Source organism: Trichoplusia ni, chromosome 17 (genome assembly GCF_003590095.1).
Source record: "Trichoplusia ni isolate ovarian cell line Hi5 chromosome 17, tn1, whole genome shotgun sequence".
NCBI classification, from domain to species: Eukaryota; Metazoa; Arthropoda; class Insecta; order Lepidoptera; family Noctuidae; genus Trichoplusia; species Trichoplusia ni.
Window position 1 is genome coordinate 7,197,124 of NC_039494.1, and position 15,077 is coordinate 7,212,200.

General features: G+C 37.8%; 2 protein-coding genes and 1 long non-coding RNA gene across 3 annotated transcripts; 2 read left to right on the forward strand and 1 right to left on the reverse strand.

Annotated features, from left to right (window-relative positions):
- Window positions 1–251: 251 nt before the first annotated feature.
- Window positions 252–5,047, forward strand: LOC113502718 (fatty acyl-CoA reductase wat-like; the record flags this gene model as incomplete). Its single annotated transcript, XM_026884369.1, has 7 exons — window positions 252–475; window positions 941–1,057; window positions 1,605–1,714; window positions 2,087–2,148; window positions 2,638–2,857; window positions 3,462–3,642; window positions 4,618–5,047. Coding segments are annotated over 7 exons (1,260 nt in total), but the record flags the coding sequence as incomplete, so codon positions are not given.
- A 2,430-nt stretch (window positions 5,048–7,477) lies between these two features.
- On the forward strand, window positions 7,478–10,647 carry LOC113502597. The gene is made up of 2 exons (XM_026884224.1): window positions 7,478–7,965; window positions 8,609–10,647. The coding sequence occupies exons 1-2, from the start codon at window positions 7,713–7,715 to the stop codon at window positions 10,333–10,335; spliced, it is 1,980 nt and encodes a 659-aa protein (XP_026740025.1). The 5' UTR covers window positions 7,478–7,712; the 3' UTR covers window positions 10,336–10,647.
- Window positions 10,648–10,951: 304 nt separating this feature from the next.
- LOC113502280 lies at window positions 10,952–14,258 on the reverse strand. Its single transcript, XR_003401342.1, has 4 exons — window positions 14,235–14,258; window positions 13,189–13,191; window positions 11,921–11,923; window positions 10,952–11,221 (listed from the first exon to the last, which is right to left on the reverse strand). It is a non-coding gene; the product is annotated as an uncharacterized LOC113502280 (long non-coding RNA).
- Window positions 14,259–15,077: the final 819 nt, after the last annotated feature.

A 15,077-nucleotide genomic window follows, 5' to 3' on the forward strand; every position in this document is an offset into this window, starting at 1 on the left:
TAACTCTGTCTGTCTGTCTGTTACGCTTTCACGTCTAAATCACTGAACCGATTTTAGTGAAATTTGGTACAGAGATAGAGTGGACCTTGAGAAAGAACATAGGATAGTTTTTTTCGCGGACTTTTGAAGAGTTCTCTTGGAAACGCGATATAACCGACCACAACGCGGGCGAAGTCGCGGGCGAAAAGCTAGTATCCAATACGGCGCACGTCCAAGATGGCGGCCAGGCTATTTGACATGTACTCCCATGATTTGGGTATAAGCGAGTTTTTAAACTATTAATTATTGTTACTAAACATCTAAAATTTGTAAATTTTCAGGTGGAGGTTATTTTCCATGGCGCCGCTACAGTGAGGTTTGACGAGCCCTTGAAGACAGCTGTGGAAATCAACATCAGAGGAACCCGTGATATGTTGAAGCTTGCCCGAGGATGCAGCAAGCTGAAGGCTTTCGTACACATCTCAACAGCATACAGGTACACATAATATTGTACGTCCAGTCCGTAGAACAACCTGGCGCTTACCTTAATGATGAACTAGTAATAGAACAAAGGAAATTAAATAGCTGAGTTTTTGAATTGGCTACAACACAACGGAATCCAATCACTGTGGGGGGTTCCATAAACACTTTTACAAATAAATGATTTAAATTTGAAATAGCATAGTCGCAGAAATGATAAATATTCCAACCCCTCTCTTTCGGGTGGGAAATCATCAAGTCTTCTACCACTTTGAGTCGAGGAGAAAGGAGTGTCAGACTTCTTCTGACTAATACCCATTCATGTTCTTTTCTTTGCCTTTTGTGTACTAGAGCCACGGTAACTCTTTGTGACGTTACCTACAGCAGAGTATACACCTACCCTGATAGGTGAAAGATGGAATTTTTAGGATAAAGTTGCGAAGTTTCAGACCAAGCCTAACCTATTTTTGTTTTGTTTCAGTAACTGCGTACAGGATCAGATCTCTGAAAAGTTTTACGAGAGCCCTCTCCCGGGAGACAAGCTTATAGACATTGTGGAAACCATGGATGTGAAGACAATTAACAATATTACGCCCGGGTAAGTTAATAAGCCAGGATTCAGTTCTTATCAACCGACTTTAAATGGAGGAGGTTATCAGTTTGACTATGCCCACGTTTTTATACACTCACTGTTCTTGTTTGTTTGTCGATCCGGTTAGAATTTTGTAACTCAATTTTGAGGCAGTTCCCGATAAGCTAGCAGGCTGAAATTTTCAGGGTAGCTTCAAACCCTCAAACCATGGTTATGTATATTGCGTGACAATATTATATTGACATGGAGTTGATCTCCTATAATTATCCTACGCTTGAATCAGTTGGTCCATGGATGGGTCATCTATGTCATCATCATCCTAGCCTTTTCCCAAAAATGTTAGGGTCGGCTTGAAGTCTATTCGGATGCAGCTGAACAGTACCAGTGTTTTACAAGGAGCGACTGCCTATTTGACCTCCTCAACCCAGTTACCTGGGCAACACGATACCTCTTATTTAGACTGGTTGTCAGACTTTCCAGCTTCTGACAACCCGTTACTATCATTGATGTATGAATAACAGCCGCCTTTAACTTATACTTTTGTCTTTCAAAGATTACTTGGAGATTTCCCGAACACTTATGCTTACACCAAGGCTGTAGCTGAGAACATTGTTCAGGAGTACTCCAAGGGCTTACCGGTAGCTCTGTTCAGACCAGCGATAGGTAAGAAATGACAAACATGTTTTCAAATTCAAATATGTTCATTGCGAACTAATTGTAGGTATACAAGAAGGTGTAAATATTAGAACCTAGTTGCCTGTTAGAGCATTGAAATTTAAAAATGCTCAATTTTAATTTTATAATACTAATTATGGTTTATTACATTTATTATATTAATTCCTAAGCTATTAAATATATTAATGAAACACAAATGACAGAATTAAAGTTAAAATCATTTTTTACGAGAATTTTAATTTAAGAAAATTATAGATTGTTTCACCAGATAGATAAATCTTTTAAGAGGTTTGCAAATAATAATAATAACATTTGCTTAAAATTGTAGTTAAAATAATTTCGATTGTTTTCCTATTTCAGTTATTGGTACTTCAAAAGAACCGGTTGCTGGTTGGATTGACAATGTTTACGGACCTACTGGTGTAAGTATACAGAATTTAATTCATGTTTTTAGGTACCATTATCTCTTAAAAAAATTGTATGTGCAAAACGGTAACATAGATACTATTGGTATTGGTTGAACAGTTCGGGACATGGGGACCAGGTGCACGAGTTCTTTATAAAGAACTCGCAAAGCGTTTGGTCGACTCACCCATGATCAGAAGACTGGTCTGTATTTGGCTCAACAAATTAGCATTGCCATACAACGTGGCAATGCAGCCAGCCTTCTGGGCACGTTTCCCGACTTTGGCTGGGATGAAGATGTCTTTTTTGAGGCGTCATATATTATATATTTTGTTTATTTTTGTATTGATATTAAGTTAATATAGTTCCTATATAGAATTACTTTGTTTTATCTTACTGAACAATATCCTTGATGAAAAATCCAAGGTTCTAAGTTTTCCAAGGTGTAAAATCTAGCAAAAACTGCAAACAAATTTGTTCTAAAGCATTGCATTTTCATTTTACAGGTGGTGGTAGGGGCAGCAGTCGGTCTCCTCCACGTGTTAAACTGTAACCCCAAGGTCTTAGCCGACCTGGTGCCCGGAGACATGGTGGTGAATGCCTGTATAGCAGCCGCCTGGAAGACGGCACGGGAGTACCCCAGCAACCACGAGGACGCACCACCACCAGACCTGCCCCCACCAGTCTATAACTACGTGTCCTCAGAGCAAAACCCTTTGACTTGGGGTTAGTAAGATCATACATAAAATGCAACTTTTGCACAACGCCATCTAATGATGAACTGAAAAATTAAGTTGGATACAGATTCTGCACAACGCCATCTAGTGATAAACTGTAAAATTAAATTAAATACAGTTTTTACACAACGCCATCTAGTGACGAACTGTAAAATTAAGTTAAATACAGTCTTTGCACAACGCCATCTAGTGATGAATTAAGCAATGCTTTTAGTAGAGGTATTCGAATGATGGGTATCCCTCTTAACCTACGGCGGAAAAGAGGGGGTGTTATAAATTTGACATGTATATGTATGTATATCTGTCTGTCTATCTATAACATCATAGCTCCTAAACGGATTGAGGGATTCAGATTCTTTTGTATTAAAAATGAATTATGTGCGAGTATATAATAATATTTATGAACCATCTATTGAAGTTTGATAAAATGTAATAAATAGTTTTTGAAAAAATCTAAAATATTTTAAATCTGGAAAGGATGAAAACGTGACGCCATATTTCCGTAACTTCCTTTGCATTGCCGTCACCTCCTAGTCACGCCTAAAGAAGCTTTCGTTCAAAAACTATTTACGAGAAATATTTCAATTTTTCAGAGAAATTCATGAAATACAACGAGATCTACGGGTTCCAAGTACCAACGATCCAAGCAGTCTACTACTACCTATTCCACATCACATCTTCTAAGTTCTTCTACACTCTGTTCTGCTTCCTTCTGCACTGGATACCTGCTTACATCATCGATGGTATTGCTGTTCTTATCGGGAAGAAACCAATGTGAGTATTTATCTACTACAATCTACATATATCTTCTTCTAATATATAAAATTCCCGTGTCACGATGTTAGTTACCGTAGTCCTCCGAAACGGCTTAACCGATTTTTACCAAATTTTATATGCGTATTCAGTAGGTCTGAGAATCGACCAACATCTATTTTTCATACCCCTAAGTGATAAGGGTTGCTCACACTAAAAAAATATATTTTATTTTGTGGACGAAATTGTTTGTTTTTATTTGTTTTATAATGTGGCATTAAAAATACATACAACTAGAAAAAAATATATTCGGCAAAACAACGTTTGCTGGATCAGCTAGTTATATTATAAAACTAGCTGTTGCCCGCGATTTCGTCCGCGTGGACTTCGATGCTCAAAAATCGCTGCATATTTAAGCCAAATTCGAAAGCCAAAGTCCAATCCAAAAAAAAGTTTCATACAGACCTATTTACCCCCTCTTACAAGCCTTTTTCCAGTGGATAAGTAGCCAATGTTCTTTCTCAGAATTTAGATTATACCATGTACTAGATTTCACTTATAATATTAGTATGGATTGGAGTGTCTGTGTGTGACGACTTTATATTGCATTATATTGTATACTAGCTGTTGCCCGAGACTTCGTCCGCATGGTTAGAAGAAATTGCGACTATATCTTGAGATTTAAACTATCCTATCTCTCAAGTTGGATCGAACTGCACATGGTGTGCGAATTTTATTATAATCGGTTAAGCGGTTTAGGAGTCCATTGAGGACAAACATTGTGACACGAGATTTATATATATATTTATATAAACGCATCATGTCCTCAGTTTTTTTTCTGCCTCTTATGTCTGAAACAGGCACTTTTGCAAGCAGACAGCTGAAGTAATAAGGAGCAACTAATCTACTTTAATTTTGGGAAAGCGATTCTGTCACGCTCAATTTGACTTGACATAAACCTCATTATAACAATAAAACACTTTCTTCTTTCCCCAGGTTAAGAAAAGCCTATAGAAAAATAACAAAATTCTCCGAAGTGATGGCGTACTTTGCAACGCGAGAATGGAAATTTGACAACTCAAATACTCAGAAACTTTACAGCGAGCTCTGTGATGCTGATAAGCATCTTTTTGACTTCGATATGAGTGCTTTGGACTGGAATGATTACTTCTACAGCTATATCCGTGGAGTCCGAGTATATCTGTTGAAAGACCCCGTGGAAACTGTCCCGGAAGGTCTAAAAAAGTTGAACAGACTTAGAATGTTGCATTATACGTTCTGCGGCATCCTTGGACTGCTCTTCTTGAGGGCTATATGGGCAGTTTTAAGTACATTCTTCTAGTTTTTAAATAGTTTTTCATTTTTGTGATTATCCAAAGTTTTGTTTGGTAAAAGTGTGTTGCTGTTGGAAACTTTAAACAGTCGTTTCGTGAAACATATGTACAGCTCATCTAAATCAATTACATTTTTGCAATCGTTAACGTCAGTGGAAAAAAGCTGGAATGTATGGACATGACAGGTCAAGGTCACGTGACTTGCCGAAAAGATATGTCATTTCCATACACTTGGTTTGATTTTTTTGTGAATTTTTTTAAATGTCATTTGGTTAAAGGCCTGTTCTGGTCTTACGGATTAGTCAGCGTGCTTTTATTTATTCAACATCATGACCAACGCGTATTGTTTCTCCAATGTAAGAGTCAGCGCTTATCGGCAACAAAATCGTTGCAAAACAGTTATGCAACTGTCCTTCAACTGTCTGATCACTTTTATCAGGGTGGTATGATTATTCACGCCAAATCCACTCGACGTGTCTTGGGTTCGAACCTTGTTCGAAATTTGTTAGACCCACGATTGATTTTTTGTTGCCGACACGACGCAGGTCCCTGCGCAACAGAAAAAACAGTTCCATTTTAGTTGAGAAACAGTTGCAAAACTGTGGTGCAACTTTTTTGTTGCCAGTCAACAACGGCTCTTAAGCACTTAGCGAAGTAAGAAAACTATTTACTTTATAATAACTGTATATATTCGACTTAATAGGTGATAGTTAAATTAGTTAATATATAGTGTAAATAATAAAATATAATAAGATTATCATTAAGAAATATTCACAAATACACACAAAGTTTTTTTAAGACCTCTGTGACTTCTTTACCGGACTCTTCATTACTAGTTTACATACACAGCTCTATCCTTATCTAACTGAAAGAAACGCAGAACAAAGAAAAGAGACAGGTATAGTTTTCTGAATAGTTTTTGAAAAATGGTTACCCAAAGTTTACCTCATTATATTAAAATGGAAATTTATGAGTTATTACAGTGCCCTGACTAGTGATTTAAACGAATTTTTTGATTTGAAGATTCTTTATAATTGATTTGTAAAAAACAATGAATGAATTTTAAATCACTATAGAGGGAGGTAGGATAGTCTGATACATAAAAATTTAAAATCAAATATGTGAATATGTCATAGTTTTGGTTAATTTATATGTATTAATTTTAATATCAATCATATAAATAGTTGAAATTTGAAACAAAAGAATAAGTACACGTTTTGTAAAAAAATATTTTGAATCATTCTGCCTCATGTTATGATTTATACCTGCCCTATTTTCTTCACATTTTCCATTGTATCTTCGCTCCTATTAGTCGCAGCGTGATAGAATAACCTTCCTCGATGAATGGTCTATTCAAAACAAAAAGATTTTTTCAATTTGGACCAGTAGTTCCTGAGATTAGCGCGTTCAAACAAACAAACAAACTCTTCAGCTTTACATATTAGTATAGAGTATAGATTTGATTAAAAATGTAATACTAATGCCGGTTGGAATTTGACTTGTAATCGAATCTCCAACATTTCAGTCAATTTTATGACTTGTCAAAAGTTTCTTCTTAAAACAGACAGCATGTAATGATTAACCAGTCCAGGGTATTAAAAGAAGTCGTAACGAAATTATATTAGATTAATTATATTTGTGATAAAATACAATTGCTCATTATTTAATTATAAATCGGTTTTATGAATGTTTAAATGATAAATGCCATTTTGTTATAAGAACAATAAATGAATAAAAGATGTTGTGATTTGTTTATTTTGTAAAAGCATTTTTCTTGTAATGTTCGGCGAATGCTCATAGTTAATTGATAACACTTCTCCTTACATCATCACTGGCCTAGTCTTTTCCCAACTGTGTTGGGGTCGGCTTCCAGTCTAACCGGATTCAGCTGAGTACCAGTGTTTTACAAGGAGCGACTGCCTATCTGACCTCTTCAACCCAGTTACCTGGGCAACACGATACCCCTTGGTTAGATTGGTTGTCAGACTTTTCAAGCTTCTGACTACCTGTAACGACTGTGAAAGATGTAGGAATAACAGCCGGGACCCACAATTTAACGTGCCTTCCGAAACACGGAGGAACTCGTTTTGACAAAGATGGTCACCCATCTACGGGCCAACCGCGTCAAGCGTAGCTTAACCTGTGATCGATTCACTTATGCGGTTATAGCTTAGCCACGAGCTCCTCCAAACTTCTCCTTACATACGTATTAAATCTCACTTTATCCTTTTTGAACACCACAAATCTCTTCTTCACTACATGCATTGTTTTCCCATCATCATCATCACCAGCCCCTATTCGTCCACTGCTGGACATAGGCCTCCTCAATTACACTCCTTCGAAATCTATCTTCGGCTGCTCGCATCCAGCTCCTGACAGCCATCCTGCGTAGATCATCACTCCATCAGTCTTTCTCATTTTTTCTCTATAAACCCTTCATAACATTTTTTTTATTGTTTGTTGTTAAAGCGGCAAGAGAAATACAACTGTCTGTGACTTGTCTCAGATGGATAGTCAGAAGAGTTTAAGCAATAGGGTCTCATTTTTGCTTTTGAGAACGGAATCCTAAAAATAACACATAGCACCTCCTTCTATTCCAAAAAAAAGAGGTTTTAACATAAAACTCTTTACATTATGCAACCAAAACCAACATCTGACGGTACCTGTCATCCGTCAACTGTCACCTGTCAAAATGTGTCATTGAAGCCCGTAACACAACGCTTACGATGCGAATAATGTCAGATTTAATAACTTCAGATGAATTTTTACATAAGTTTTATACTATTTAACATTATAATGTGTGTGTGTAGTAAAAATATTGTAACGAAATCTGGATTGCACCAGCCGACACCTTGTTCCATTGGGCTAAAGTTCTTTGCTGAAATTAATAATACGAGTGGTGAAGATTGTACGGTTGAGATTCATCCTGATGAATGCTGCCTGGTCTCCAATGATAGCCAGTGTAATATAGTCGAGCTGATTGGCAGTGCTACTGACTTTATACCCGAAGGTAAAATAGATATTGGTGCTGTTATTGCAAGGATCGGTGTTGAGGAACTGTGCATATGTGGAGCTCTTGGTTTCCTATTGTATTGGTCGATGCATTCGATTCCCTTCCAGGACAAGTATTTGTGTGATGGGGAAGGTCGTGATTTGAATCTGGGTGTAATTTGTTTATATTATTTGAGTGCACGGATAGCCAAATGGTATAGGTCACCAAGTCAAAGCGCCTATGTGCGACGTGTTGCGGGTTCGATCCCTGTGTAAGGCAAGTGTTTGTGTGATCCACGAATGCTTGTCCTGGTTCTGGGTGTCTTGTGCATGTGACTTGAATGTTTCTAAGCCCAGCGCAAAAATAAGCAGAGTAAAATATACCATCTAAGCACAGTTGCAATCTATTTATGAAGTATTCGGTGGCCCTGATTACTTTATAAATGCCATGGGTTCGATTCCCACCCAGGACAAGTATTTGTGTGATGAGGAAGGTGGATTTTCTGTGTCCAGGTGTAATTGGCTTTTAAATTGTTTGTAGGTATTTTAGAAATATAATTGGGTATAGTGTACATAATAGAGTAAAGGCCCTATTCCCTATCCACCCCAACCTTCGCTTTAAACTTTCTCGTCACAACCTATCCCTCTCATTTCCCTTCCAGGTACAAGTAAAACCCTTAACTTAATAGCACCGTTACTCGATCCATACAACCGAAAGGGCTACTGCACAATTTACGTCGACTTCAAATCAAAATCGAAACCAAAAAACTTTATAAGGGACACAATTAAAATCAAATTTGATACTACGATACGGAAATCCAATCTCCCGGACGGGGCCAAGGTCTGTAGACACATAGACGAAGACCCCATGAATGAATGCAAGCCAGTCAATTGTGACGTCTATTACAACGGCAAAAGGTCGTATTTCAATGTTATTAAAAGGCGATGTGTTGAAATACCTCCGTGTGTAGCGTATACAGAAAATGATATCACAAGAACAGCTTACAACCCAATTTCAAACAAATGTTTTAGCAAACCAGCTATAAGTAAAGAAGATATTGACTTTATAAAAACATTAACTGGTGGAACGACAAGAAAAACTAAAGATATATTGATAATTAAACTTATGGATAAAAGTAATTGTTCGGGATATCCTAGTTACGACGATTATCAATTCAATTCAATATCAAGAATAAAAGGGGTTAAAATGCCTGATGATAAAGAGACGACGAAAGAGAAAACAACCACTGAGAAAACTACAAAGAAAGAACCGGAGAAGAAAAAGGAGCAGACAACACAGAAAGTCGAAGAAACGACCACATGCGCACCGATGACAAGGCAAGAGAGGATACATCGTATACTAAGATATTTACAAAACAATAAGTACACGCTTATCATTCTAAGTTCGGTAATATGTTTACAGTGCTGCCTAATATGCACAATGATTTACTGTCTCACGAAAAACTGCAGCTGCTGCAAGAAGAAGAAGATTATCAACAGGTTCTTCAACTACAGGCAGGACGCCTCCGTCACGACACCCCTCATCTGCACCAGTAATATAGACACGGAAACAACCGACTACCAATATTTAAGCGAATCGTCAAATTACATTGACAAGAAAATCAAGTGTTACAAAGCTTGTCAAAAAGAACGGAAGAATAATGTTAAATTAAGCATGTCTGATGATATTCTCTCGAAATGCTTGACGAGGAGAGACTGGCATCGTCTGCCCAGATCGGAAACTATCCCCGAAATGAGGAATGACGAGGAATCTAAATCGAATGTCACTAAAGATGAGCATAAAAAAAGCAATGATATGAAAGTTAACTTCTTAGACGAAAAGAAACAAAAAACTATCAAAAGTATTGTGAAAAAAGTAGATAACAAAAATAACACCGAAAATCTAAGCGATTCGTCAGAAAAGATTATTCGATGTCACAGCTACAACAACTACGACTCAAATATAACTGGTTTTAAGAAGAGTTCTCATAGTAAACACTACGCCGTTTATAAGCAAGACAATGTCGCTATGGAACAAGGCGCCCAGGCTTGCTTCTCCAATGATTCCATCGACGATTTTTTGTCGGAAAGAGGAGTCATATTCATAGGTGACAATGCTTCCAAATACTCGTATACAAGTATTTCTTCGGCGGCCAAAAGTTCAGAATCTTCGCAGTCCAGTGAAACATCGAAACGCAATGTTGTGAAAAATATAATCACGTCTTTAGCGAGGAAAGCAAAAGGGCCGTCTTCGGACCCTGGTTTAGAGAAGAAAGATCTAGATTTAGAATTACTACACCTTTCACGGGCGTCTGTTTGTTCGTCTAGTAACGATACAGATCTCGAGAAAGATTTAAAGATAATTAAAGATTCAACAAGTTCTCTTTAGGATATATTTTAATAAATATTTTTTTATTTTTTATATCTTTGTTTCCTTTCACGAGAATTTTTATCTGTCCCTTTAACTGAATTCAAATCTTGCAAGTTTTACCGCAACAACAGACGGCAGGAGGCAACATCAGTGAGATAGACTAGATTTACACCCCTAGCCTATCTCGCTGGAGTTGCCTCCGAGAGGTGTGACACTGATTTCTTTACTTAGACTATCGCGAGCCACAGAAGTGGGAAGGGTCTCCTGATCAATTGCCATTAGGTGCACCCTCGAGTATATAGCTGTATCGACCCCTCACTAGCCAGCCAGCCAGTTACCTGGGCAACACGATACACCTTGGTTAGACTGGCTGTCAGACTTTTTCAAGCTTCTGACTACCTGTCAAAGATGTAGGAATAACAGCCGGGACCTACAATTGAACGTGTCTTCCGAAACACGGAGGAACTCGTTATGACAAAGATGGTCACCCATCTACGGACGAACCGCGTCAAGCATAGCTTAACCTGTGATCGAATCACTTATGCGGTTATAGCTTAGCCACGAGCTCCTCTGTAAATGTTTTAGTAATAGTTATAAATAATTAAGAATTTCGTAAACATTTTATTAAAAAGAGGGATACACGTTCCTGACTACGGATTCCTAGAAACAAGAGAAAATAATACACCAAACATTCATCTGAGGTGTTTATTACAGAATAAAGATCTTAAAAAAACAATAATACATCAAAAATCCATTTGGATTGTTTATTACAGAAAACAGATCTTCAGCAGATTTTGTCTCTCTTCGAAGTTAAGGATGACATCGTTGTGAAACACGATGCGCAGTCGCAGGGCGGACAGATCGTCGACGTGGAGTCAGTTGATGTACTTCTATCGTATTTACTCTGGAAAAGGGATGAAGTTATTAAAAGGGCGCGAAGGAATTTGATCCTTGTGTCGTGAGGGGTAATTGTTACTTTTTGTTACTTAAAAAAAACAACTCCCGCACTAAGGAATTTAATCCTTGTGTCGCGGGGGGCATATTGACACCCAGACTCAGAACAAGCATTTGTGGATCAAACAAATAATTGTCCTACACAGGGATCGAACCCGCGACACGACGCGTACACTGGTTTTGGCGTGGTGACCTCAACCACTCGGCTATCCGAGCAGTCAATAACGGGTAATTATGAACATTCATGTCAAGAAAACAATCAAGTCAACAGGGGCTTCACGAATATTCAAGTGCTCTTTTTGACGCATGACAACATCTTTTATTCCTGTTTTTTTATAAAAATAAAACATTTTGTTTTATCAAAACAATATTAGATGTTATCATCATCTAATAAAGTTTGATATCGACATTTAATGTTATATGTATATGGTTAAGAATAATCGCCAAAAACGTAATGAAATTGAAAAATGTCTTTGTTGTTAAAACTTCCGCAATGAAGAATTTAATCCTTTTGTCACGGGGGTATCATGAAGGCTTATCGTACGCGGGGATCGAACTCGCGACACGTTGCGCGCAGAGGGTTTGTCGTGGTGGCCTGTGTTTAGTTTAAGATAGAAGACGTAAAAAAATTATAATATTTGACACTCACCGTCTAGAAAAGAAACATTAGCTGTAAAAATTGTGCAATTAATTAATATGCACAAGGTATTTTTTATGTTCTGATGGCCATCATTGAGGGAAAAATAGGGACTAGGTATAGGGTAGTGAATAATTCTTTAGTAATATAACAGAGGTCTGGGGATTGAGAAGATGGGCTACCGGGTGAAAGGCCGTTTGGAGGCAACACGCCTCTTTGGTCTAGATTTTTACTTAAACAGTCGATCTGAGGCTTTACGTCAATCAGTTGGGAGAATTCGTTAGAAGACTTTCAGTCAAGGTCCCTAAGAATACAGAGGCGAAAGGATTCGTCGACGTGGCTGTTGCAGATTTAGTGTGGTCCTGACCTGATTTTGTATTTTTAAGACGATTTTTCCTGCATTAAGGAATTTAATCCTTGTGTTCCGAGGTGTTTCACAAACATTCAAGTTCCATGCACCAAGACACCCAGACTGAAGAAAAGCAAATGCTTGTCCTAAGCGAGGAACGAATAAGTGACACGTCACATCCGTACGTAAGGATTTAATGGTTGCTGCAAACACAACCACATATTTTCTCGTGGTTCGGGTTAGGCTCAGTGCTCGCCATTTTTAAGGCAAGGAGGCTGCGAGGATAGACAAAACTCATGGGATCATAAGAACCTCAAAAAGGACAGGACTAAAAACGTGTCGGCTGTGTCCTACGTTTTAAGATGAGAAGCTATACTGCGCAGTCCCCACTGAATTATCACCACCACACATAACAGTCTTTTGTCCAGACGGGAAAACATCAAATGACTCCTTGCGCTTTGGGTTGAGGGGAGTTTTTTTAATGGGACTAGCCCGCCACTCATTCCCGTCATTAGATCTCCTGTAAGCCAGGATCTACAATAAAACCAACGAAAACTGCCAAAACACTTAAGCTCTGTGTATCCTAGGGGAAACAATTAACTGTCTTGGAACCCGCAACGAAATTAATCAGAAATAGTAAAAAGGAGGAGTAAGAAAGAATGTTCCACTTCCCTTCATAGCAAGCGGGAGACAAGAGAAGAAATAGCTTGTTGTAGCAAAGAAAGAGATTGACAACTGAGTGGAATGGAGAATCAGACTCCTACTGACTAAAACCCACCCATGTTCCTCCCTTTGTCCTTCGTGTACCGGGGCCACGGTAACCCTTTCGGACAATCCCACTGCCCGATACATCAACCCGAATGGGCTTCATAGAGCCAATTTGAAGTCTAATTGTGGAAAAGAGAGTTTTACAAGTAACCAAAATACTTACTGTCTAAAAACAAAAACTTAGCTGTAAAATTTGTATCATTGATTAATAGGCACATGATATATTTCTAAAAGATACTGATGGCCATAATAGGTAATAGGCTAAATCTAGATAATAATAAAAAGCTGTTAAGTCCGTTAGACTTCCAAAAAATATCGAAATAGTTTCCTCATTTCATCATATAAACAAAACAAAAAATTAAAAGCACTTAAGTATGGTAGTAATAAATAATAATAATAAATGCGGACAACATCACATACATTGTTCTGAACCCAAAGTAAGTTGCTAAAGCACTTGTGTTATGGAATTCAGATACAACGAAGGTACCACAAACACCCAGACCCAAGACAATGTAGAAATGTGAATTTTTACATTGACCCGACCGGGGATCGAACCCGGGACCTCAGAGCTAGCGACACCTTGAAACCGGTGCGTACGCCACTCGACCACGGAGGTCGTAGTGGGGCTGAAAAACATCACTTGCTAATAAAAGAGTACTTGTAAGTGACGTCACACGAGATTTTGAATAACCCTCTGAAGTATCTGACTAACTATTTTATTTGTCAAATAAAATATAGTCACGACTATATCGGTCACCTGGCCACAAATATCTTTTCGTACCCATTATCTATTTCACGTTGGAAATGATTTTGTAAGGCAAAGCTAAATTAATATGTTTATATTTAAATCTTCTCTTAATTTCTATGAAGTGTTAAAATCAAGTAAATTCTCTTTAATTCACGTTAGGCTACCTTGGAATATCCACTTAACTTTGGAAAAAGCTCGGGAGTAATATTACTCCTAGACGTCACGTCGAGGAAGAAATTTGAAAAAAAAAACTATTATTTAAGTAACATAGTCTAAGCAACACCTGAAGAATTCAAGTGTGAAAAGTCACGTCACTGGCTACTTAACCTTTGACACCTGTTGTACATCAACCATACGATAAGAAAATGACCATTAAATACCAGATATCACTATTCAATCTGTAACTTAATTGAGATCATTACTTATATTATAATAAAAAAGACAGAAAACGATCTTCTTACAATTTTGAGATGTTTGTAGTGAATATTTCCGATCAATTTGAATATTGATAAAGGCCCTCTAGTCAAGCAAATACACTGAAATGGTAAAACAAATATTTATTTTTAAGCTATGAATTTGTGGTGGAAGGGAAACAGCGCTATATCGTGTAGTGTACTCTCTCGCTCCCACATCTGCAACGGTGTTAATTTAAAACGTGATGGCAGTCCTTGGTAGACCATTTAACGCGCACATACTTGTATTCAATACAGAGCCCCAATTCTGCTATTTATAATGGCCGATGAATAAATGAAATTTGGCTTAAAATGTCAATTTTCGCAATTTCTTAAGCATTTTTTTACACAATAAATAAATGCGGACAACATCACATACATTGTTCTGAACCCAAAGTAAGTTGCTAAAGCACTTGTGTTATGGAATTCAGATACAACGAAGGTACCACAAACACCCAGACCCGAGACAATGTAGAAATGTGAATTTTTACATTGACCCGACCGGGGATCGAACCCGGGACCTCAGAGCTAGCGACATCTTGAAACCGGTGCGTACGCCACTCGACCACGGAGGTTGTCTCTTGACAATAATTGGAAATTCAGTGCGGGACGATACACTCAATCTCAATACAATTAATTTGCAACGATTGTAGTGACAAAATGCTTAAAAAATCCAATTGCCATTCATTCACCCGCCATTGTAAAATAGCAGAACCGGGGCCCAGGTTGCGACGAGCAACTTTAGATCAACCGCAGTTAGTTTTATTTGATACTTGGGTACATTTTTGTTGGTACTCTATAAAGTTCACAAGCTTTTTCTAACGGTTTCACCCGTGTGAAACACGTCATCAT